Source organism: Perna viridis, chromosome 3 (assembly GCF_037379345.1).
Source record: "Perna viridis isolate PV_CMFRI_1.1 ecotype Kerala chromosome 3, ASM3737934v1, whole genome shotgun sequence".
Taxonomy (NCBI): domain Eukaryota; kingdom Metazoa; phylum Mollusca; class Bivalvia; order Mytilida; family Mytilidae; genus Perna; species Perna viridis.
Genome location: NC_142447.1, coordinates 37,255,711 through 37,282,147, shown reverse-complemented (window position 1 = coordinate 37,282,147; position 26,437 = coordinate 37,255,711). Strand labels below are relative to the sequence as shown.

General features: G+C 33.2%; 1 protein-coding gene across 1 annotated transcript in view; it reads right to left on the bottom strand.

The window, feature by feature from the left end:
- The window catches only part of LOC148622113 (adhesion G protein-coupled receptor V1-like), a 78,063-nt gene that overhangs the window by 12,941 nt on the left and 38,685 nt on the right, over nucleotides 1-26,437 (bottom strand). Inside the window, exons 48-88 of the mRNA XM_088571696.1 lie at nucleotides 25,992-26,076; nucleotides 25,416-25,560; nucleotides 25,009-25,150; nucleotides 24,470-24,708; nucleotides 24,121-24,305; nucleotides 23,534-23,891; nucleotides 23,128-23,274; nucleotides 22,619-22,899; nucleotides 22,261-22,526; nucleotides 21,626-21,857; nucleotides 20,911-21,115; nucleotides 20,041-20,199; nucleotides 19,420-19,567; nucleotides 18,320-18,491; nucleotides 17,977-18,106; nucleotides 17,440-17,616; nucleotides 15,252-15,491; nucleotides 14,899-15,021; nucleotides 14,500-14,667; nucleotides 13,184-13,576; nucleotides 12,739-12,933; nucleotides 12,212-12,447; nucleotides 11,951-12,090; nucleotides 10,909-11,151; nucleotides 9,717-10,168; nucleotides 8,974-9,126; nucleotides 8,155-8,375; nucleotides 7,710-7,869; nucleotides 7,325-7,487; nucleotides 7,040-7,153; nucleotides 6,680-6,861; nucleotides 6,121-6,303; nucleotides 5,461-5,622; nucleotides 5,207-5,294; nucleotides 4,870-5,019; nucleotides 4,247-4,578; nucleotides 3,388-3,540; nucleotides 2,578-2,724; nucleotides 1,733-1,878; nucleotides 415-619; nucleotides 70-173 (exon numbers count right to left, since the gene is read on the bottom strand). Coding sequence (XP_088427822.1) covers nucleotides 70-173; nucleotides 415-619; nucleotides 1,733-1,878; nucleotides 2,578-2,724; nucleotides 3,388-3,540; nucleotides 4,247-4,578; nucleotides 4,870-5,019; nucleotides 5,207-5,294; nucleotides 5,461-5,622; nucleotides 6,121-6,303; nucleotides 6,680-6,861; nucleotides 7,040-7,153; nucleotides 7,325-7,487; nucleotides 7,710-7,869; nucleotides 8,155-8,375; nucleotides 8,974-9,126; nucleotides 9,717-10,168; nucleotides 10,909-11,151; nucleotides 11,951-12,090; nucleotides 12,212-12,447; nucleotides 12,739-12,933; nucleotides 13,184-13,576; nucleotides 14,500-14,667; nucleotides 14,899-15,021; nucleotides 15,252-15,491; nucleotides 17,440-17,616; nucleotides 17,977-18,106; nucleotides 18,320-18,491; nucleotides 19,420-19,567; nucleotides 20,041-20,199; nucleotides 20,911-21,115; nucleotides 21,626-21,857; nucleotides 22,261-22,526; nucleotides 22,619-22,899; nucleotides 23,128-23,274; nucleotides 23,534-23,891; nucleotides 24,121-24,305; nucleotides 24,470-24,708; nucleotides 25,009-25,150; nucleotides 25,416-25,560; nucleotides 25,992-26,076 — 7,924 coding nt within the window. The remainder of the gene's footprint in view (nucleotides 1-69; nucleotides 174-414; nucleotides 620-1,732; nucleotides 1,879-2,577; nucleotides 2,725-3,387; nucleotides 3,541-4,246; nucleotides 4,579-4,869; nucleotides 5,020-5,206; nucleotides 5,295-5,460; nucleotides 5,623-6,120; nucleotides 6,304-6,679; nucleotides 6,862-7,039; nucleotides 7,154-7,324; nucleotides 7,488-7,709; nucleotides 7,870-8,154; nucleotides 8,376-8,973; nucleotides 9,127-9,716; nucleotides 10,169-10,908; nucleotides 11,152-11,950; nucleotides 12,091-12,211; nucleotides 12,448-12,738; nucleotides 12,934-13,183; nucleotides 13,577-14,499; nucleotides 14,668-14,898; nucleotides 15,022-15,251; nucleotides 15,492-17,439; nucleotides 17,617-17,976; nucleotides 18,107-18,319; nucleotides 18,492-19,419; nucleotides 19,568-20,040; nucleotides 20,200-20,910; nucleotides 21,116-21,625; nucleotides 21,858-22,260; nucleotides 22,527-22,618; nucleotides 22,900-23,127; nucleotides 23,275-23,533; nucleotides 23,892-24,120; nucleotides 24,306-24,469; nucleotides 24,709-25,008; nucleotides 25,151-25,415; nucleotides 25,561-25,991; nucleotides 26,077-26,437) is intronic.

The window sequence follows — 26,437 nt, the reverse complement described above, 5'->3', positions numbered from 1 at the left end:
AGAAAGTTAGAGCCACATGCAAAATTATAATATGGTTAATTTAGAATTACATATGTGAAGCAGACATACCTGGCATTATTAGTAGGATTTTTCAGGTCCACATAGAACTGTTTTGGGAATGGGTTATTTGATGCTGTCCTAGGTGTCAAGGCAACATCGATATACTTAATATCCTGTAACGATATATGAAAAGCTATTGTAGTAGATATGGCAAATGTCATGGCAATATTTTTGTCTTATTGTAATGGCTTAATTGCTCATTTACTGAAGAAATATTTTTCTTGTTTCTGAATATTTGTAAAAATATTTCAAAAAATGTTGACAGTAGGTACGCCTCATTTTTACAAAAGCCTGTTAATGGTTTACATTCCAATTAGTGAAAGAACTCCATGGAATAACGGAAGAACTTCTTACCTGTGTATTCTTCACAAACGACAGGAGACCAAACTTCTGGCTGAAATCTTGACTTTGATAGGCAGGGTAGATGTCTATATCATAAAGAACTTTCTTATTATTCATCATCCAAGTCTGGTAACTAACATTAACATCATAATTCAATCCTTTGATTCTCTCTACCTTCAACTGGACACTCTCTGTAGTCTTGTGGACTACTATGATTCTAAAAAATATAATTGTTACATGGTAATTAATATTGCTCATAAAAATAAAATATCATTAACAGTAGTAAAACTATAGTACATAAAGAAATAGACATTTTCTAAAAATTATCAAACATCATAACCAGTTAGACTGTATTCAAAGAATAACTGAAATCATCAAAAGAGAGCATGCATCTACCAATTTTTATCATAATCAAACCAACATTTCCCATTAGTCCCTTCCTACTTGTTAATACATATATTCTAATGGGGCTTTTGTTATTTCCATGTCATTTACCAAGAGTTTTCAGAAAACTGTATCAGACCACGAACCTCTATGTTATTTATCAAGAGTCCTCAGTAAACTGTATCAGACCATGAACCCCCATGTTATTTACCTAGAGTCCTCAGTAAACTGTATCAGACCATGAACCTCTCTGTTATTTACCTAGAGTCCTCAGTAAACTGTATCAGACCATGAACCCCCATGTTATTTACCTAGAGTCCTCAGTAAACTATTAGACCATGAACCCCCATGTTATTTACCTAGAGTCCTCAGTAAACTGTATCAGACCATGAACCCCCCATGTTATTTACCTAGAAACCTCAGTAAACTATCAGACCATGAACCCAATGTTATCTACCTAGAGTCCTCAGTAAACTATCAGACCATGAACCCCCATGTTATTTACATAGAGTCCTCAGTAAACTGTATCAGACCATGAACCCCCATGTTATTTACCCAGAGTCCTCAGTAAACTGTATCAGACCATGAACCCCCATGTTATTTACCTAGAGTCCTCAGTAAACAATCAGACCATGAACCCCATGTTATTTACCTAGAGTCCCCAGTAAACTGTATCAGACCATGAACCCCCATGTTATTTACCTAGAGTCCTCAGTAAATTGTATCAGACCATGAACCCCCATGTTATTTACCTAGAGTCCTCAGTAAACTATCAGACCATGAACCCCATGTTATTTACCTAGAGTCCCCAGTAAACTGTATCAGACCATGAACCCCCATGTTATTTACCTAGAGTCCTCAGTAAACTGTATCAGACCATGAACCCCCATGTTATTTACCTAGAGTCCTCAGTAAACTATCAGACCATGAACCCCATGTTATTTACCTAGAGTCCTCAGTAAACTGTATCAGACCATGAACAAAATCACTGGATTCTACAGTAATGTTAGCTACTGCACTGCTATAGTCCAATTCAGCATCTTTTCCAGTATCAGTCAGCAAGATTATAAATGTTGACTGATTCTCTGGAATCTAGTTTTAAAGAATTCAATTAAGGCTGGTTGTAAAGCTATTACATCACTTTATTTTCAAACAAGACATTACTATTCTTTTTGACAGTACCTCACTATGACATACCAACTCACAATATCTTTTAAATAAAATTGCTTCATTTAAAAGAACTAAATAATTACAATCAATTATGACTTGAAGGATAAAATTCCACTAACTTCTTTTTGGGGGAGTTCTTCTATTTCAGATAATCAAAACAACCTTAAACAAGTTTTCCAATTAAATACCAGTCCACATAAAATTCAGACACTACCAATGGAAAAGTGATTCATGGTCAAGCAAAACCTACCAAACAAACAATGCTTTTTCAGTCTACATATGCTATACTTTCACTTAACAACAATCTTTTCTGAATTCAGATTTGCACTTTTGAGAGAATCATACATTTATCTCCCACTAAAAGCAACCAAATCAAGCCAAATCAAGAACGATAACTCTTGCAAAGTACAAATTTCATGTACAATCTATATAATTTTTATCTCAAAAGCGCAACAACCAAATGAAAATCTAAGACTGGTTATGTGATCAGCTACTGTTTATGAACAAGAAATAAAACTGAATTTGTTGGGGTTTTGACATGCATGAATCACCTTCTGTCTGATTTTAAGAAAGACTGCTACTTAAAATATAATAGATAACACAGTATCTTGGATAACTTACATTATCATTCTTTAAAGATACGTCAAATGTACATGAGGACTGTTCTGCAGGACAAATTACTGTTCCTGCTGTCTTCACCAGCTGATTAGCTAAAACAACATCTTCTGTAGTGGTACTAGTCAGGTGTACCTTAGCTTTCCAAGAAACCTAGGTAAAAATTTTGTAAGAATCATCTATAGTTATATATACAGTGATTGTGAAATAGGGGTGTTATGATCTTTACTGACCACCCAATTCTTATCACAATTTTGAAAAATCAGGCATGTTTGTGTTTTTTCTATCAAATTTCAACTAATTATAAAAAAATGACGATTGTCACATAACTAGGTAATGTCTAGTCTTTATCTCTTACAGGCTCAGTAAATCAAAAATGTTTACAAACTGCAGATTAAACTGGTCCAGATTAAGAAACAAAATTATGAGATGTCATTAACCCCTTTTAAACTTTCCAGTTAAGCTAATTGAGGAATCAGATCAAATCGCAAAAATATATTAATGTCCAAATGCTTACTGATCCTGATTCATTATCACACCAGTGGATCATTACTCTCCTTAAGACCAGTAATAATATTGTGCTTTTAATGCCTCAATTTGATGGTTCTGTGCTATTTTAATATAAACAGAATGTGTGTAGATGCAGAATAAACCTATAAATCTGGTTAATCACAACAGAGAAATAATATTTTAAATTACCACTAAAATTGATCTAAGACTTTCACACAAGGCTTGTTTGATGTTTCATTTTACTCAGTTTATGCGATACAGTTTAAGGTCAATTATAAATAGAGATAGAAATGATTCCAAACTTACCTCTACTTCACCAAAGTAAGCATTTATTCTAGATAGCTGTAGTGTAAATGTTGGAGCTGTATCTTCATTGACAGTCAAAGCTTTGGATGACTCAGAGAACCCTATGATCCCATTGGACACATCATTGTGTAATATTGTTACAATGGAAAAACCCTGGAAAAATATGGAAACTTTTATGTATCCAAGGATCAGATTCAACCTTCAAAACAATCACACCTTCAACTCAAATAATTTATTGGTACTTATCCGAATCGATTCTATTAGAATTTTTAAAAAATAGAGCATCTAATGGGACATTAAATGATTCCAAGCCACATTGCTGTGTAGTCATATGCTAAATTACAAATTATTACACAGAAACAACAGATTAAGCTCATATTAAAACTTTATATAGATTCCATTCAGCAACTCCCAATTAATTAATAAAAATCAATTTTACCTATTCATATACCAAGAAATATAACACTAATTCAGCAAAAATAAAATTTGGTGAAAAAAAAACCAAACAAAAATACATTTGAATTTATCTAGACTCCATTATACCCCAAAAGAAGTAACTTTCACAATTCTTTAATATGCAAAGAAAGATAACATGAAGTCATTTAAAAAAATTGGGGTAGGAACACCTTAAAATGGCTGTACCTTTTGTGTAAATAATCCAATCAAGCTGAAATTCCAACTTGATCTGTATTTTATGATACTAAATAACTGTACAAAGTTTGAAAAAGAACAATTGGGAGATGGTCAGATGGACAGACTGACGGATACTCAACAACATTTTTTTCAGAGGGAATCACAAAAAATCTCCCCACTTTGTGTGACACCTATGACTGCTTTGGTAATGGAGATATGGATTTACCTTCTTGTCCCCATCTGGAGACCCTAAAGCTATTCTAGCTCCACCTGTTGGCTGTGTCAGGTAGACAACCACAGTTTCATCAGCCTCTGGAGCACTGTCAGCCAATATAGTCAGGGATACAGTCTTTGTCATCTGGTTCTGTAGGAACTGCACCTTAGTATCCAGTATTTCATAGTCCAGGCCTCCAGTGGCCTTACTCTTTACATCCCTGTTGCCTAGGATCTCAGTTATAGTATCATTTGAGTCTGAGGATGTGGCTACTATCTGGGATGTCCATATTTCACCTCCTCCAACTGTTCTTACAACAACACTAACCGTTCCATACAAACCTCCTACAAATCATCAATATACATGAAGACAATACAAATAAAGTCAAACTTCTTTTTATAGAGTTCCCTTGTCTAAGCAAATTATTAAGTAACATGTTATGAATTGTCAAAATTTTGACATACAAATAACAATAATTAACCAGTTAACACATGTACAACATACATATGCAAGTATTTACTTTTCATCATCATAATTTTTTTAATGAAATGTCACTTTACTAATCAGAATGTATACCAGTAATATAAATCTTTCTGCAAAGAACCCTGGTTTTATAAAAAAAGATCTTTGTGTACCTGTTCTTTGAATAGTTAGATTGACCTTTTTGAACTCTTCCTCTACAGAGACAGCAGACGGTTCTACACTGAGTATACCATAGGGATCATTACTCTCCTCAATGGTAACAAGGGATGACGAGTACAAAGTACTCAGTCTAGGAGAGATTTCTAGAAATAAAAATAATAATTATCTTCAGTTCATTTTTCAATGATTTTGCAATGTCAAATACATTTTGCTGCATCAAGTTTGATCAAAAAGCAATAATATTCAATATAGCAAGTGAAAACCAAATTTTACCATTCAATAAATCTATTAAAATTACATGAGGTGATGCAAAATTAAAAGTATACTTACTAGGAACTAATTCTGTGGGATACTTTTCAACATGTGTTAGGTTTACATGAAATGTTTCCTCTTCTTCTGGGTGATTGTCTTGTAAGACCTAGAAAAATGTTACATATAATGTCAGTAGGCATATTTTCATAATCCACTTGAGTAAACTTAAATTTTTAAAGATTTAAAAAAAAAATACACTGTTTTGATCAATCTGTTAAAAATATTCTCCTAAAAACTCAGTGGTATGGAAATAAAACAGAATACCATCTAACCTGAAGTTGAATGACTGAAGAAGTTTGGCCTGGTTCCATTATAACAGCATTGGTTTCAGTAGTAATATAATCAAAGTTTCTATCAGCACTAATGCCCTGTGATCTGTACTTCACTTCTATTTTACCCTGAGAGCCGAAGATTCTCTGTACATACAAATATGCCTACAAAATATACACAACATTATCTGTGCATTTGAATATTGGTTTTCAAACCTTAACAAAGCATGAGGTTGCATACATTATAGGTATATCCCCACTTGTATGGCAATTCAAGAAACAGGAAGCTGATATTGGATCTCAACTAAATTGCTTACAACATATGCCCTACCTATATAAAGCCACATAATAAATATGAAATTAAGACGCTGTCCATTCGAGACTCGTACGAGTAGTCAAGGATGTTAAAAACCCCCTTAGTAGTATGAAATAAATCCATCTAATAGAAATTGAGATAATTGCAACAACATTTGAACAGATGGACAGAAGATTCCAATGTATCAACCACTGGTTGAGTTAGGGTATAATATATATTACTTCAATGAGATTTTAATCAGAAGATTTAAAGAAGTTGTTTCTCATTAAATATCTTGTAATTTAAGATCTTAAACTATTTCATTATCAATTTCACAATTTTAAATCCATTACTTTCTTCTACTATACCTTTCCAGTCAACTCTGATACCACAGGTTTGATTGAATTAGCTGCAAACCTAATGACACCATGAGGTTCTATCTGTACTATCTTCTTGTCTTTGTCGAGTCTTGTTCCACCAGAGACTGTTGTAGACGGTATGTGTGGTAAGTGTACCACAAAATACTCCTCTCTACTGGGTACAGCTGTTACCTACATGAAATAAACACCTGACTTAGAAGAGTATAGATGAAGAAAAATTTACTTATAATAAACATTTTCCTAGAACCTAGCTGCCACATGCAAATTACAACTACCTATTGGTCATTTTTTAAATTTGTTGTTGTTGTTTTTATGAAGGAGGTTTGCTTGTCCTCCATTTTTGGTGGAGAGATTTTTATCGCACCCAGATAAAGTCATTAATGTTTGACAACAAGTCTCCCTATATCAATCAGCTTCCAGTTCCCATACATTCACCATTTGCTTCAGTATCAACTGCATCAAAGAAAGTATTTACATCTGAAAGTACAGTCCTTAGCAACATGTAGAATATTTATATATGTAATGCATGGTACAATCATAGTCTTACTGTAACAGCAAATGATTTGGTCTCCATTCCATGTGGTATAGTAACAGTGCCAGTTGATGGAGTAATACTCCCCAGGGACCCTTGTACAGGGTCCTGTCCACTAGGGTACCCAATCTGCCAGGGGACTGTAACTGTGCCATATGTTCCTTCTCTGTGAAGAGTCATTGTTGCTGTATTGCTTGCTACAGAAAGAAGGATAGAACTATTACAACAATTAGATTTTCTTCACATACTTAAATTCCTTAATTATAGCAAACACTATAAGGGTTAAACTTGAATTAGTTTGTAAATTATTCACAAACATAAGTTTCTTAAAAATAACACAAGCTACCGAAAATTCATTTGAATCTACAGCAGTACCTTCATCAACACCAGCAATAAGATCTCTAAAGCCAATCACACTGTTGGCGGCCTCCTGTGGTACACTTATCTTAGCCTCTGTTTCTGTCGGCTGGAAGGCAGGAGGATCAGTCACTGAAAAAAAAATTGAATGTCACAATGTCATATGAAGACAAAAAACATTTTATCATCCCTTATATACTTTTCAGATGGTGGTGAATCTTATCTAGTCAAAAACCATATTTCCATAAAAACAACAAGATTAGGAAGAACATTGATAGGTATAACTGACAAACATTGAGTTACCTCCTTGTCCCAGATAGTCCACAGTTCTCAGTGTAGCAGTGAATGTTGTATCAACAGCTAGGAACCCATTGCCTTCAATTGGTATACTGACCCTGACACTTGTTTGACCTTCAGCAAAGGTTACAGGACCACCTGTGTTACCAAGAACTACACCAGACTGAGGCTGAAATAAAGATTTTAGCACAGACACCTAAATAAATCAACCAGGATACAATGCACATCATTAAATAAAAAAAAAGAGAGTTTTTAATTATAAAAGTGTTTTTAATTATAAAAGAGTTCAATAATTTTTATAAAATTTTTTATATTATTTAAAAAATATAACTTACACCTATGAAAAAGTTTACCTTTACATATAATCAAAGCTCCATTCAAAGATACTTACAATATCATAACTGACTGCAAAAGTAAGAGTTACAGAGCCAAAAGTGCCTTGGTGTCGTGTAAAGTTGAGGAAGACAGATCGTACAAGGTCTGATGGATCTACATGTATAGCTTGCTGTGACTGGATTAATCCAAATAACCCATGGGGGTGGTCATTATATCTGTACATAAAAAAGCATGGTTATCAAACCATCTAGCTTCTCCTTTTTCTTTTACTGGTTTCTTGATGTTACTTTTGATTTTTTTCATCATGTTTTTATACACATCTTAATATGACAATTCATATGAAAAAGCAACATTTCAGTAATTTTTGTATTACATTACTGTAAATATGCATCAAATTTTAAGATAACAATGTTATAAACACATATTACTTTTAGTTAAAATTTAACTAAAATTCTAATTTAATTAAGTCAAACAATAATTAAATAAGACAACATTCATACCTGATATGAAATACAGCCTCATTATTACTGGTATCTATTTCAGCTCCACCCTGAACAGAGGTCAGTATGACCTTGAATGTCTCTGTTAGTTCTGGTAAAGTATCAGGAAGAATTTGTATACTAAATGAAGAATCCCGCTGTTCATCAGCCAGAAAAACTGATCCATTCTTTGGCTGGAAATCTGCTGTTGTATCAAATGGTCCTGTTATCTCCCAAAATACCTTAAAAAAGTGTTTAGAGAGTGAAGTTTGATTTCATATGCAGTGTTTTTGTTCTTCATGAAGTACATGTCTGAAATTGAAATACAATGTAAGGAAGGACAAAATACTGAATATAAGACCATTAACAATTCTGAAAAAAAAATAGAACCAGGAAGATAAAAAGTCAAATGTATGTTAAATATCAGTTATTACATATAGACAATAACAGTGCACTGATTTAAAACTCATATAGGAATGAAGCTTCAAAAGTAAATCTACTCAGTCAATTGTAAATAAACAGTCAATGTATAGAACAGATACAAAATGGCTAAAGATTGATGGTTAAACAGTGTTAACACTTTTATGAATATGTCAGTCCCTTACCCCCTTTCCCCCAAATTGCGGGGGTACTCCAACAAATCAATGAAAAATAAAAATCTTCCATATAAAAAGGTAAGGTTTGTGTAAAGATTTTGGTTAAATTTAATAAATTTTCAGTGAAAAATAGCAAAATGATTGAATGTGTTCAAAAATTTGCTTTAATGTAAAAATGTCCAATTTGAGACAGCAGGAAAATCTCCCACATGAACTGTTCCAAAGGTAAACATTTATGCCTTACCTGTATTGAGCCTATGACACCAGTGGAGTCTTTCCTCTGTATAGGGAACTGTAGTTCTAAGGGACTGATCCCTGACGGTTCTTCAACTGTCCTCTCAGAGAGAGATACACCACTGAACTGTATAATACCACTGGGATCCCCATTCTTACGAATCTACGAAAATAAAAGGAAAGTGTAAATTATAGCTCTAAAAAGCCTAAATTGCTCACCAGGCTTAATGAGTCACTTTCTATTTTTTGCAAAAGCAGTCATGTTTTTTCTTGGATAAAAATTCCAAATGCTCATATCTAAGTAACAACCATAACAACTTTCATTGAATTCAGCCCAGTAGTTTCAGAGGAAAAGATTTTTGAAAGTAATAACATAAAAGCACAATGACTTATATTAAGGACAATAACTCCAACAAGGTTGAACAGATTTTCACAAAAAAAATGACCTCAGATAGATTTCATCATGCTGAACACTTGCACCACATGTCAGAATTGGGCTAAACCTTACGAATTTGGAGATATATGTTCTAGTAACAAAATCTTAACCTTCCATGCGAGAGTCATAAAAGCATAAAAAGACATTTAACACCTATTACCTCAATAAAAATTTTCTGTTTAGTACTATACAAATTTGCCTTCAACTAAATGACCATGATCTGAGTTTATGAAAGATTTATTAATTTTTATCAATATTCTGGAAGTTTTCAACTTTTGGACATCTAAAGCATGTACCGCACTATACATTTAACTTACAGTGACAGTTGTCTTTCCAGTATTAGGTCCAATTTCACCATCACCAACACTATTTGGAAAACCTGAGACAGTGACTATTTCCACTACAAATATTTTCTGTACCTCCCAGCTGGAGTATGGTTTGATGTACAGAGTAATAGTTTTAGCCCCTGATTCACCATTTTCCCACACCAAATGTCCACTAGTAGTTTCCTGGTTGTTACTGATGTAGAAAATATCATTGGTCTCTAGTAGTACTCTCTGTGGGTTATTTGGTCCCAAAAGTCTCCAGTTGACTGTTTGTTGACCTTGATGACCTCCTGACCTTTCAATGGTCAAGGTTGTTTGTACTTGTCTGACAGGATTATCCATAATGATCTGCAGTGGACCTTTGAAGCCAAACATTCCATTTGGGTAGTCTGACTTAGCAATAGTGATGGTAGCTTTAGTTATAGTGCCAAGTAAAGCACCATCTGAAATAGCATTTAAAAACAATATTACAAGTAAGAGCTAGTAAATTAAATTATGTATGTTATTTAAATACTCCACAAAAAATGTTAAGGGTCACAATAGAAAATTCAATAAATTTAATTTTATTATTATCACAGCATATATGTAAACAATTCTATAAATTAATCACTATAACAATAAAACCAATCCTCTTAAAAACAAATGACAGTTTAATAACGTTTAAAAACACTGTCGGAATGGTGTAAATCCAAATTTTGAATATTAGGAGAGAAAAAAACTAAGTGACCCTAAACATTTTCTATATGCTTTGAGTATATAAGCAAAGTTCCATTCAAAGTGATCTTTGTCCCTGTTGCACAAGCCATTATACTGAAGACATTTAAGAATATAATAGGGATTGAGTGTCAGTGATGTCCTTTACAAGTAGATACTCTGAAACCTAAATAGCTCATAATCGTTCTGTCAGAAGTGACATATTTCAGAAATAATGTGTGCAGTTAGGAAGTGACTATTTGAACTTTTTAAAGCAGATGCATATCATGGAAGTCTAGAATACTACCTTTAGGCAAGAATTAGTGATATAACAAAATAGCCCTTTATCAACAAAGCCAATTTAATTTGAGAACTAATAACTCTGTCCCTCACGGGCAACGCATATAATCATTTTACTATGAGTATGTATTTTGTTGATGAGATTGGGAATCTATATGAAAGAAAAAAATACCTATCATATTGTCCCCACCTGAGACACTATTTATGGTAATGACAAACTGCTCAGCATACTCCATATCAGAGTCATCCCTGAGTACAATGTCGATGCTGCCTTTACTCTCTTTGTCCTCTATTTTGACCTTGGTGTTGCCAACAACATAATCCACCCCTGCTGTAGCATTTATTCCTGTCACTGAGAAGCTCACTGTTATGCTACCATAATTACCTCCCTTTCTCACAAGTGGTATCTTAGCAACACCTGATTCCTCTAGAACTGAAATGTAAAGAAACTATATATATATTAAAGGATATTTATTGAGCAGCTTGCTTGGTAACTTAGTATGTTAAAAATCACTTCATTAAGTAACTATGTAACGTCATCAGGCTGTAAACCTTAGTTGAGTTTGTGAATTTATTATGGGTTTTAAAATCTAATCATCACATTTTTTTTATCAATTTCCAATATAAAATAAATCAAATCTATTTTGAACCCGGTTGTGAAAATGTTTTGACAATAATAAATTGGAAATTTATTTTGATAAACCAAAACATAACCTAAGAACAATTTTCTGTTAATAAACTTCATTGTAAGGGTCTATCTGTACTTTATATTTAGGTGACATACCACTAATTCAACCAATGAGCTTTTAGAATGTACACAAAAATAAAATCTTTTACAAATTTTAGTGCACTTACGTTATGTTGCTGTGGAAAAGTGCACATCAATTCTGCACAAGTGAGTCTGTTTTTTGGCAGAGAATCATATTTTCTTTATTTCTACATAAAATGGTCAATGTAACTTACTAAATTAAATATTTCATGAGTTCTGCATGAAGACTCCCCTTTTTTGTGAAATGTAGGAAAATTCCCATTCCATTTTTAGCTCATCGAGCTGGTGTTGCACTGCAAGGTAGTAAACCTCACAAGAGCTTTAAGTGTTGACATGCAGCAGCTTATATATAGTCTACTTCAAGTTAAACTTAAGGTAGAAGCTCCATAATACATTGAGCTTTGTGAGATTAGCATTGCAGCCTATGGAAAGTGACATTAGTGGTTTGAAGCATTAAGCCTACCTGTAAAATGATCAGACTGGAACTCTATGGTGCCCTCGGCATTGTCATTTTTCTGTATCAGAATAGTCTTGACACCTATGGGTCCAATTGCAGGAGCCATATCTAACCGCAAACCATTGATCTCTGTATAATTGTTGTTACTGCAATGACATAATCATAGACATTATTTTACAACTCAAAAGTTTTCCCACACTGGCATTTAAAGCACTTTTTATTAGTCTTACAAAATTACATAAATATTCAAGGTAATTATAACCTTACCTAGGAATACTCAGCCTGGCTGATGTAAGATTAAGGTAAAACATTTCAGGCCCTTCAGGTAAGTCATCCTGAGCAATTGTAATCTCTACATTTTTCTGTCTTTCGTTATGCTGGAATATAAGAGTACCAGAAGCAGGATAGAAGTCTTTATATTCCTCGGCTGTACCTGGTGTAGTGGTGTATGAGATTAGAACCTGATTGTTCCTGCCATACTGTCTTATGATGGGGATGTTTACCTGAAATGGTAAAACTATAATGAGAACCTTGAAACACCATAGCTTTCTATATGAGGAAAATGAACAAAATACATGTACAAGCAGGGTACTGAAATGACCCAACCTACATATATACAAGGAAAGTACATATTGTACCCAATACAGTAAATAACTGTCTTCAGTAATTTCTCAAATAATTGAAATTTCCTAATTACATCTTAATTTTATCTTACATATAATTTCACTGATATCAAGTCATGAAAAAGTTTGCTCTGACAATGATATAATTCATGATTAGCTCAGTTTTAATACCTTTGCGGTATTTTCTGTAATAGGTGTGATCTCAGGCAATGAAAATTCAAACAGTCCATGAGGATAGTCACTGGCTACATATACCACATTAGATACAAAACTTCCAGGAACACTAGAAATACTAGCACCATTAGTGGCTGAGTTTATCTGGAGGGTGTAGATTCTTCTTAATTCAGCAGCAGTGTCATCTTTAGACTATGAAAGTAAAAAAAACCTATTTTACTTATGACCATAATGAAAATTGTAAAAAAAAGCAAACAGATAAAATATAACCACATCAGTAAAAGCAAAAAATATTTTCTATAATACTTCACCCATAGAAAGCCACTGTATTAGTATAATTCATCTCATACATTTTTTTATGTCAAATCTAAACAAATTTAATAGGCTTGTAGATACAGAATAAATGTATAGAAAGATATTGCTAATCTGAATCTGGCAGTACCTGAAGAACAATTTTAGCAGTTGGCTGCAAATCTCCAAACTGAGCTGTCCCTTCAACCTGCATAAATGCATCCAGATCACGTGGGGTTATGGTCCAAGTCACTGCTATATCTCCATAGATACCAGCCCCTCTACTTAACAAAATATCTGTTTGTCCATTGTACATAGAACTTGATTCTCCTGGTTCTCCTATATACACTGTTCTGTAATCTGGCAGAATCATAACAGTGCCAGCTGATCCTGGGTCAGGAAGAAGGACAATGACAGCATCCCCACCAGAATGGGAGATATCGGCATTATTGTCAGCTGATATTAAAGATATGAGGAATTTTTCCTCTCCTTCTAAAATGTTGTCCATTTTTGTTCTCAAGCTTATACTCTTCTTTATCTCACCCTTTAAAAATATTTTATGTACTAGAATATTTATTATATGATTTTATCATATACGGATAAGAAAGTATTAAAATCACACCTTAATAAAGAAATAATTCGTGGAGGGGGTAGATTTGTACTCATTTTAACATGGCTACAGCATTTATATTCTATTATTTAACACCGAGCGAGGTGTTTAATGAGAATATAAATGCCAAACCCATGTTAAAATGAGTACAAATCTACCCCCAGAAGGAATTATTTCTTTTCTTATATGACAAATACAGTAATTTTTGTGACAAAAATTTCCCTAAGCATAGCCGAAATAATGTCTGTTCCGTTCAACCTCCCCCATATGAAAGTTGGATTAAATTTGTATATTTATGTCATCGTATGTGATAAATGTGTGTATTTATATAATTGATTTCAATTAAATAACCTCTCAGCTGTTAAATCATTGCATAAACCTTTTTAAATGAGTGTTTTGTCTCAAAGTGACAGCAAAAGAAAAGAGACAGTATGCAGGTGCTAAATGTGGGGTTGTACCGACATATAATGTTTGACAATATGAAGACGTCATATTAGAAATGAACATAATATGAAGAATGTAACACCTTAAATGCTCCCAAAGAAACATTTGTTTTGATTTATGGCTTTTATTGTTCTTATGCATTCTCCTACTGTCATGGTCTGAAATATATATGGGTTGAATTGTCTGGTAATGATAAGCTGATTACGAATTTTTTGTAAACATTCAGGTGCCATGTTTTGACCATTCTTATCTTGGAAAAAGCTAAGATTTGATTTGTATTTAATCATCGAAACTAGCTGTTTCCTAGACTGTTGTGGTTCTCAACTGCATTTTATGAGTATACAAGAATGAAGACATCTTTTAACAAACAAAAAATATAAATATTTTTCCAAAACCTTAAATTTTTTCATTACCTCACCGAACTTTATTGTTCCAGCAATAGGTTCAATAAAATCATTAACAGCTTCAGCATTCAGTCTCCATTGTAGATTTACTACTCCTTCCTTTCCTTGCATTCTCTCTATATCTAGAGTTACTTCCCCTTCAGGGTCTGAATCACTTTTAGATTCTTTAACTGTAACCTTAATGTTAGAAAAAAAAGTGCAGTAAGAAAAAAATGTCTTTTTTAACATATGTAAGATATGATAGGCATTTGTTTTACGCTCTAATTGTAAAAAGTGAATGCATTTCATGCATTTTACACACATGTAATTCTTATTACAGCAAAGAATAAAAAGCAACAGCATTCGTAGAATTGTCAAAACCAGGTACCCAATGAGCAATAGTTCATTCATAATATATTATCAGTTTACCTTTTTCTGTACAAATCTAAAAAGTCCATTTGGAGAATCATTTTTCAAGATGGCCACCCTGACTACTTTGTTAGGTCCTAGTGATGATCCACCAACTACTGATAATAACTTGATATCAAACGTCTAAAGAAAATAAATAATACACTATAATGTAATGTATTTTTTCATATAAATAAGGGATACTATTTGTACTTTAAATCATTTTGTCTCCACAATGTACATGTAGGGGGTCAGAGTAAGTTTTATCATAAACAAACTAAAATGATATATGCAAATCAGATTGGTATTGCTATTTAAGCTAATATATCATAACATGCTACATAATCTCTATTAATTTATGTAACCATTCTTACCTCCATTTCTTCAGGATCTGTGTCATCCATTATTGTGATAATTATCTCCCCTGATTCTTGACCATCCATCAACATAACACTGCCACTTGGTGGTCCAAAGTCAAGATAAGTTGCTTCCCTTGGTTCAGCTTGCCATGATACAGTTACTGTACCTAATACACCAATTTTTCTTTTGACCTTCAGAGATATAGTTGTGTTCTTGCCGTACTCTTCATATGTGTCAATTCTACCCTCTATATTCTAATCAAATATATAAAAACTCAGATAGAAATATATAAGATAACAAATAGCAATGCTTATGAACATTCATTTAAAATCCAAGCTGTTCAACTTTTCATTGATTTCACATTTCTTCACTTAATCATTGAAAAAGCATTTTTTTTTTGTGGTTCCGTAAAATTTTGTATATTGATGGAGTTTTGAGTTCATATCACTGTTTTTTTTAATAAACATATTTCTCAATGGATCACTGATAGCATAGTTAATGTAATTTAAAATACTCACTGAAGTTTGTAAACAAAAAATAAATGTTATGACAAGTCTAATCTGTACAACACAACAATAGAAACTCATTAGGATTGTGGCTTTTGTAGGAAATTTGAAACTTTGGGTTGCGGCTTTGTAAGAAAGCCAAATGTGCCACATATGATAATCATATGGTGCTCGATTCATATGATAATCATATGGTAATCACATGATATTGAACATATGATAGTCATATGATTATCATATGATTCTCATATGATTCTCATATGGTAATTTTGGCTTAAAAACATATGATTATCATATGGTGCTCGATTTATATGATAATCATATGATGCAAACCATATGATTCTCATGTGTGGCACATTTGCCTGTGTAGAAACTCTGGGATTGTGGCACTGAAAGACCTCTGAATTTCATTAGGATTGTGGCTTTGTAAGACCCTAGAAACTCATTGGGATTGTGGCTTTGTAAGACCTTAGAAACTCATTGGGTTTGCGGCTTTTGTAAGACTTTAGAAACTCATTGGGATTTTAATTTTTTAAGACGTTAGAAACTCATTTGGATTGTGGCTATGTTAGACTTCAGAAATGCATTGGGATTGTGGCTTTTGTAAAACCTTAGAAAGTCATTTGGATTGTGGATTTATTAGACTTCAGAATCTCATTGGGATAGTGGCTCTTTAAGACCTTAGACTCTCATTGGGATTGTGGTTTTGTAAGACCTTAAAAAACTCATAAGGATTGTGGCTTTGTAGGATCTAAGAAACTCATTGGGATTGTAGCTTTGTGAGACCTTAGAATCTTATTGGGATTATGGCTTAGTAGGACCTTAGACTCTTATTGGGATTGTGGCTTTGTCAGACCTCAGAATCTCATTAGGATTGTGGCTTTGTAAGAAATTACAGACTCATTTGGATTATACTTTGGAACCTCATTGGGATTGTGGCTTTGTAAGACTTAAGGCTCTCATTGGGATTGTAGCTTTGTAAGACCTTAGAATCTCATTTGGATTGTTGCTTTGTAAGAATTTTAACATCATTGGGACTGTGGCTTCATAAGACCTAGGAAACTCATTGGGATTGTGGTTTTTAGAGACCTCAGAATCTAATTTGGATATGTGGCTTTGTGAGACCTTAGAATTTCATTGGGATTATGGCTTTGTAAGACCTCAGAATATCATTTGGATTGTGGCTTTGTTTCACCTTAGACTCTCAATGGGATTGTGGCTTTGTAAGACCTCAGAGTCTTATTGGAATTGTGGCTTTGTAAGACCATAGAATCTTATTGGGATTGTGGCTTCTTGTAAGACTTTAGAACTTCATTCATATTGTGGCTTCATAAGACCTCAGAATCTCATTTGGATTGTGACTTTGTAAGACTTCAAAACTTGCTGGGATTGTGGCATTGTAAGACCTTAGACTCTCATTGGGGTTGTGGCTTTATAAGACCTCAGAACCTCATTAGTATTGTGTATTTTTAAGACCTTAGAATCTCATCCAGATTGTTGCTTTGTAACACTTAAGAAACTCATTGGGATTGTGGATTTTTAAGACCTTAGATGCTCATTAGGACAGTGGCTTTTTTAAGACCTTAGAAACCAAAATAAAGAGACTTCTACAACTACTATAAATCTTATTATCTTAGATCCATAAACATTCATATCTACCACAACAAAGGAACAGTAACAAATACCACACACTTACAGTTGTGACATCAAATTCCACCAAGCCTCTAGCATCATCATTCTCTGTGATTGTAACAACAAGGATATTGCCAGGGACTTTAACACTAGGTTCAGCTCCTGCTGGTGGAGTCAGTCCCATCACCGATACTCCTGTTATGTTTACAACAAATGACTCATCAGCTTCTGGCATGCTGTCCTGAAATTACGATTAAAAAATACAAAGTTATATTTATTCAACTTAATGGTTTGTGGAGTTCAAATATGAGTCTAAACGTAATATTCATAAATCAAAGCACAGAATATAATCAAATTTATTCAAAAGTGTTTCAAGTTGGTTATTGGTAGTTCCAAATGCTGAAGTATAATATTGTGACATTCTGAGTTTATTGGTTCAATTTTTCCGTTTACTCTTAGATTTAATGGTCCATGATTTGTTGTTTATTTAATCACATTGCAAATTAATGAGAACAAAGGAATCAATAAGTAGTTACAATATATTTAAAGTAGTATCCCTGCACATTCCCCTTAACTTCTCATATAGTGGCTTTTTCCATACCTGTTTAATCACCAGCTGGATAGGTACTCTAGTAACATTTTCCTGCATGACAACGGTACTTTGTCTGGCTATGTAATCTTCTCCTGAAACAGCTCTCCTATCTACTGGGTAACCAGTAGCTATCCCTGTCCTATAAAATGAGAGAATGTTGGACAACAAAAAACATGAACACAAACTACTAAAACTTATGATCACACATCGAGGACTAAGTACATGTGTATTAACAAAATTTGCTCGGTCCTGCCTGACTATTAATGCTCATTCAATTTAGGCCAGTACAATAACTATACATGTACAATCTTAAACAAACTTGTTACATATTTCATTTCAAAAAGCAACTTACTGGAAGGAGATTTGTAGCTGCCCCATCTTGCCTTGTTGCCTAGTAATGTAGACTTCTTGAGTGAAGTCAGTTCCTTCTGGTTCTGGTAAGACAATTGACTCCCGTTCCCACAGAATAACACCATAAGGAGAATCATTTGCTTGTACAATCATCTTGGCAACATTACTTTTACCTATAGATTTGAATAAGTACATTAAAAGAAAAACAGAACGTTGCATGCATTGTCATGCTAGTCATACCCCACTCAAACAGGAAGTTGATATGGAAGAGCAACCAAAATGGCTTACAACATATGTCACATCTAAATGCTATGGAAGCCAAGATAATTGCGACAAAATTTGGATGGATGGACAAACAGGTTTATGAACAGATGAAAGATGGACAAGGTGATTCCAATATACCATCACTTGATGAGTGGAGGTAAGAAATGTGCTTTGGAAGTAGTTGAGAATAGGCACAAATATAATGTATTTCCATGGCTAGTCTTAATTTCTTTTAGCAAAAGCTCCCAAAGTTAGAATGTTTTTTTTAGTTTGGGGTTTACATGCTTAAGTAAAAAAAGAAAAAAATTTAAAAATATTTAATTTTCAAACTTAATTGACAAGTTTCATTTAAAGACAGCCAGCAATATCTGTTGGACCATAAAAAATAACTTGTATCCATGAATGATGCACTTTTATCAGTAATCTGTGATTTTTCCGACAGATATTTCTCTTTCTCTTGTACATGACAAGACATTCGAAAATATCCATCAAAAGATTGGGAGTGATGGCGATGTCATCAGAGTTTTGCATGAAACTGATATCATGTATCAACAGTGTGTAGCTTCACTACTAATGACTTGCTCTACAAAAGTATTTCAAAAACTAGAAATACATTAAAATAATTGAAACAGCAACAACTGGATAACTGATAAATAATATAATAGTTACTTTTGACTAAGTAACTGACAATATCATGTTGAATATCTCAGGGCTCACACACACTCATCCAGATATTCCACATGATGCTGTCAAAATCCAAAGTTGCAATTATTTTATACTAATTATCATTTCTTTATAAACGATTAACCATAGATTATGAATCATGTATTGCCATACCTATTATCGCTCCTTTGTTTGGCTCTGTAGATCCAGATTCTATGATCTCTGTCAGACGTATGTATGTAACCTCTGGTAACTCTGCTAGGTTGTCATTCAGTATAGTTAGTTTAATAAAGGCCTGGGACTGGCCATCAGGAAATTCTATCTGGAAGTAGACAAAGTATTATAGTTCTACACATGTATTAAACACAAATGGAATAACAGACAACTAACTATCAAACTGTGGTTCAATGATACATGTACAATGTAACTGAATAAATGTGTCCATAGGATAAGCCTGTAGATGCTCCTCCAACAACCTTTCAAAGTAGGTTACAAAGCTACATTCTAAACTTAAGTTGTTCCACAGAGGTGTTGCAGAGATTTTTATGAAAAAAATATTATGGGACAGACATTCAAAGTATGAACAGACAACAGTAAAATTTAAAAACCAGCAATGAGACCAGTGTCAATTAGTACTGAAAATTACCAGAACAAGCTTATGCAAATCTTGTAAATTATGGTAATAAAATATCTCATAACCTAGATTTATATTGCTAGCAGTGTTCTCTACTATTTTGACAGTACATAGTTAAAAACTTAGTCAAAATATTCAAACCAATAGTCTACATAACATACTGTTCCCTCAAGTGGAGTAATATCCAACAGTCCATTCTGATCACCTGTTGCCATCCATTTCACTACTACCCTACCAAAGAAACCAAATTTCCTAAGGACCATAATCTCCACTAGGTTGTCTTTACCATCCTCCTCAGTCACCAACACTTCCAAAGATGACTACAAAAGAAAGGAAGATTCTTATCATTTCACTCAAAACATAAAACTTGAAAAAATATGGTTATCTCCCTTTGTAAAGTGTTATACTAACACTATATGTGTCCTGTTTTTTCTAGGCATTTTGAAGCATTTCTTAGTTTTTGTGCAATTTTGCAAAACTAAAAATGATGTGTTCAGAAAGGTTTAACCAGGCATTTATCATATAAATAAACAATTAAGGCTCAAAATCTATACAAAAGCATAACTTCTACAAGCAGTATACACGGAAAACAAATAGTACCAGTCAATATAAAATTCAGACACTGCTTATGGTAAGGTGATTCATGGTGTAGAAAAACCCATGGATCAGATGATGCTTTTTTGGTCTACATATGCTATATTTTTAAGAGACAATAGTCCTTTCTGTATTTAGATCTGTACTTTTGAGAAAACTACACTTTAATTTCATGTACAATCTATGTAAATCTTATCTCAAAAGTGCAAACCCTGGATGAAAAACTAAGACTGGTTATGTGATCTATAATGGTTTTCGAACAAGAAATAAAACTGAATATGGTGGGTTTTTAGCATGCATGAATCACCTCCTGTCTAATAGCTTATCCTCCTCAAACTGTAGCTTCAATAAAATGAAGTAAATTTTGCTTAAATATCAAAAAAAAAAAAGAAAAAGAAATTGTATCTATCAGAAAGCTATAATAAAAGAAGACATACAGGGGGAAACTCTATTTCACCATTAGCATTGTCGTTAGACAGGATATCAACAGTTATCATGTTGTGTGGACCTATTTCAGCTCCACCTGTTGGATTGGTCAAAGTTACATAAAATGTTTCCTTCTCCTCTGGTTGGTTGTCCTGTATTATTTGAACAGTTGTGTGTAATGTTCTTTGACCAGGTTCAAAGGACATTGTAATAGTCCTGAAATAATATTGACAATTAATTTAAACCACAGTGCGGTATGTTTCCAGATAAATGTATTACTGTACTGTGAAAGTACCCAGTACTTTAATTTGTGGATACCAATTTTCATTGATTAGGGATGAAACATAAGTTTGTGGATTCTTCAATTTTGTTGTTATGAGGTTTCCAGTATACACATCAATGGGATTCTCCTTTTTATTGGGAACCAAATTTCATGGTTTGGTCTACCCACAAAAACCACAAAAATTGGTACCCCATGAACAATAGTACTTTCACAGTTTATGAATAAATAGAAATTTGCAAATATATATATATTGACCTTGCTATCTATCCTTTACATAAAATATTTCTTGCTAATTGACAAATTTGATAGCATGTTAATTTGGTGGACAAGAATAAGAAGAAATCTCTGATAATTAGTTTTATGATTAAGAGAATTAAAGGATATGAAATCAGTGAATGAATGAACCTCTTGAACAATACACAAGTAAATGCGGATTCGACTACCTTGGTGAAAAGTCACTATCTTTAGTCTTCACTAACTGGTAAAGAGTGACATTCTGGGCAGCCCCTATACTACCAATGGCAACCAATGGTAAAGGTCCAGAAGTCTGAGGAATCAGAACAGGTACCATGTTGGTGGTTGGTGGTCCAGTCCACATCGAGATAAACTTCTGGTCTTGTGCATGCCATGAGAAAATTTCAGAATTCCCAATACTGTTGGAGACTATCAGGTATGCTGAAATCAAGGCAATAAAACATAGTTTTTATATTTAATAAAGCTAATATTTCACACAGAAATGCTTTATTTGGACAGAAAACTTTATTCCATATGTGATAGTAGTTTCAATTGACAAAAGTATGATGTAAGGTAATTTTTTGGGGGATTAGCATTTTTAATTTTGGTGCTAATTAGTGTGATAAGTACTTAAGCCAGGGCAATTATTTTGAGGAATTATTTTTCCGATTTTTGCATAGACTGCTCCAATTATCAAAATAAGCTCCCTTACAAAAATACCCACTAGGTATTGATAATCAGAGAAAATGAACTTTTAATTTAAAATCTTGTGAACTGATTGAAGGCAAATGATATCTTCTTTTTTATAATCTGTGATAAAACAATATACATCAAAGATTCCTACCAATGCCATCACCTCCCATAAGAACTTCTACATCTTCTACTCTATATGTATCTAAATCACTGTGTTTAAAGAACATCTGTGTTGTCGAGTCCCAGCGGTATACCCAGGATTTCTGTGGGCTACTGATAGAATCCCCTCTATTATTGGCAAACATCAGTAGGTTAAGAGATTTAAACAGGACATGAGTAACATCTATAGCTCCTTCTGTTCTGACTCTTTGGTGCTCAGAGAACTTTTGGTTAGAATTCAACTTGTATATAATAGAGCTAAAAAATAAAAAAAATTAGTGGTCATGTCCAGTTTAATAGAAAATTAATCTTGTGGAGATAGTAAAAAGTTATCTATAAGTATAACATACTCAACAAGGTAAGTTTTCTTCTCAGAGTTGTAGTTATTAGCAACAACCATGTAGACCACACCCTCCATCTCAAAAACAGCCACTCCTTCTGCTCCCTGATTGGTCAGTTGTTGCCATGGTGTAAATGTAAACATACCAATTGACTTGTCCCATTTGAATATATCGACTGGTACTAAAGTGTTACCATTGTTATCTTTTGAATTGACTAACACAAGAAAATGGTCATTTCCAGAGGAAAAGTATGTTACATCTTTGGCTCCTGATGTTGATAGTTCTTGGAGCTACAATGTAAAATGACCAGAACTATCATCTCAACAACTGGTCAGTTCCTCATTGATAGAAGAAATTAAAATAAAACAGCACTTTTAGCATTGAAAAACACAAGGCTAGCAAAATCATCATTTTAACCCATCCAATAATTTAAAAGTAACATTAACCCTTCGAGGAGTTAAGATTATTTAGATGTTAAAATAAGAGCAAACAAAGCAAATAATATTTTTATTACTCACAACAACTAAAGTTCCTGAGCTGTTGACTTTATAAATTCTGGACTTTGCCTGGTATCGCCTGACATTGCCTGTATTACTTATGGCAAGGTAAGTATTGCCATCTATTTTGAAGGACACTGCTGCTGATGCAGTATCAGTTTCTATAGTCTGAAACATAAAAAAACTCTAAATGAAATGTGAAAATAGATATTGTGTTTTCATACACAGTATTAGTCACACTTTTATAAAATAGTCTCCTCTACCTCATTTCACAACGTAAAATAATGTTACTTTAATTCAAACAGAAGCAATTAGTGCAGGAATTTAATGTGAATGGAAAGTAAACTTTTCATGTATAGATTACAAATATACAGAAAAGCCTATATGTCAGAAGTACATATATATATATATATATATATATATATACCTGTACTGGGATAAGCTCCCCTTGCCATCTGAATATTGTAGAATGGAAAAGTCGATCAACATTAATGGCTTCTGCTGAACCATCACTACCAATGTCTGTTGTAAATTCTCCAACTCGGAAGTTTGTAAGCATAGCAACATATACTGAGCCATTCATAGTATAGCTGTACCAGTTGACAACTTGGGTGGCAGGAATGATCTGTAAAGGGGTCAAGGTCACAGTGGTAATATCTGTATTGGTGATGGCTGTCCCTGGCTGAGTTGCCATATCAACAGTGACCTTCCCATCAGTCCCCTGTGATCTCTGTATGTCAAAGTGAAGTAGTCCAATGCTTTCATCTACAGATATTGTCTTGTTTCTGCAATATATATATAAAAAAAAAAAACATTTATTTAACATAAGCATCTTATACAAAAATTAATTTATATATATATATATGAACATGAAAAAAATGGTTATTAAGATCCAATCATTAAACACTCAAAGTCCTATATTTTTAGTGAAGTAAAATGAAAAAATTCCATAAAAAGTTCCACAATAATTCTTCCTTTAAATATGGTCAAGACCTCAATTAAGAATGTACTTACGTAGTTCCTCTAGCATATATCTGTATCAGTCCATTAGGAGAATCATTAGGATTAACAATGATAACTTTCTCTGTGATATCTCCTAGTAATCCACCATCTGTGGGCTGAAGCAGAGTAACAGTGAATCTTTCTACCTGTTCTGGTTCAATATCATCTACTGCTTCTAATCTTATCTCTGCAAATGGCTAGGGAAAAAAACAAATGAGAATAGTAATAGCATTTTAAAGTATAATTCATCCAGCAAATTTGACTACTACATACGGAGACATATGTATCAATTAAAAAGAGAGGGCATACATATCATTATGTAACAATGTATGATGAGGTATTAAAATGAATAGTTGTTTACCTGTCTGTCTGTAAACACTATAATACTCTGCATGGGTGATATATCATGTGTGTTAGAGGCTACCTCAGGGGTAACTTTATATGGTACATTTACAGTACCATAAACACCAGGACCTCTTGTTATCTTCAACACAGCTTCTCCTTTGGTAGCCCCATTTGTCTCTTCTATAGTGATGGGACTATTTGTTTCAAAACTGAAGTGACCACTGGAATCATCATTGGCAAGTATGGTAACATTAGCTGTAATAAAAATATACTGCTTTTAAAGAATCTGTTAAATCAACAATTTAAAAAATCAAATATTTCAAGAGTAAGCTCACATTTCATTTTTAAAATAATTACTGGTAGTTTGGAAAAATGATAAAATCAATCTATGAAAAGAACGCGCAGATCAACCTTAAAGACTGTGGGAATTGGATCTTAAATTATTGTACTGAAATGATTGATCAAATGATTGATCAAATGATTGATCTTGAAAACCAAATGATTAATACAAAAATATGTCAAAAAACTTTCTGAATTGGTTTGTAAATAACAGACCTCTTATTGGTGTCCCAAGAATAGCCCCCTTCTGTGGGCTGGCAAGTATCACTTCAAAAATCTCATCAGGTTCAGGGATATCATCATTAAATATCTCTATTAGTATATACTTTCTACTCTCCTTGTCTGCAAATGCCAATTCCTAGAAAAATAAAAATAAGAATTAAAACCACTACAGACATTTGATCTGAATCTATACGTCTCTTGGTATTGTCCTGACTTCTGTCACACTGATTTTAACATAGACTTTTTTAGAAAGGTGACTGATTGAATGAAAAGTGACGTCCATTACGAGAAATTTCATGTCTATTAATTAATTCCTTCCAGTGAGTACATAAATATTTAAGGGCAACTTAATAAATTAGAAAAAAAAATGATTTCACTGAATAAACAGAATAGACACATACCTGTGCTATGAACTGATAGTCTTCTCCCCTTGTAGCCCCTGTAGTTATACTCTGGGCATAGCAGAAGACAGTGATGTCACCAAATGTTCCCTGATCCCTCAGTACAGTAAGGGTAATGTTCTTAGTTATCTCATCTACAGCTACACTGTGAACATAAGAATCAAACATAGTTAAAATTGTGTTAAAATACAACATTGTAACAGTATATGAAATTCTAAATATAAACAATAAATGTGCTGATTCAGCATAATAACTCATAAAATAAATTTTCAAAAGATATACATGTCCTGTACCTCATTTGATCATGCCCTTTTTGTTCTTCATATATATTAGTTCATCAAAGCACAAATCTAATTTTGAAAAGAGGAATCCATAAAAGAAGGAGGTATTAATATTTTTGCTCAAATAATGGAAAGATTAACATAATTTCCAACAAAAGGAGGTTTTCCAAACCCCTAAACACTCTCCAGATCTGCAAAAGTCTAATATACTGTTGGCATATTACAAATACAAAGATGAGGGTCATATCATAAACAATGTCAAAATAATATAACATGGATTTTATCATATTCTAACCTGTATGAATCAGATGCAAAACTAACAACTCCTTTAGTTCCATCATTGGCGGATATAATTATCTCAGATTTTAAATCTGTTGCTCCTGAAATATAAATAAAACAAATTTTGCTAAAATTGGGTTCCGTAGAATTCCATCTTTTACATTCATTTTTAATTGTAATTGTCAAAAGAATCTTAAAACGACAATTGAAAATCTACATTGATTTTACAGAGAAATATCTATATGCTCAAAGACCATTTGAGTTACTAAAATATGAAAGGAATCCATACCTTATAGTATGCACATATGGGTCTTCACCAATTATTGTAGCTGGGTTTGAATCAATCAATTTTCAGTATTTAGTATTTAGTTGATACACTGTTAATTTTACTATATAAATCATAAAATTGTAAAATTCAGAGAGATACACTCAATCAAAAAAAAAAAAAAGAAATTCCTAGAA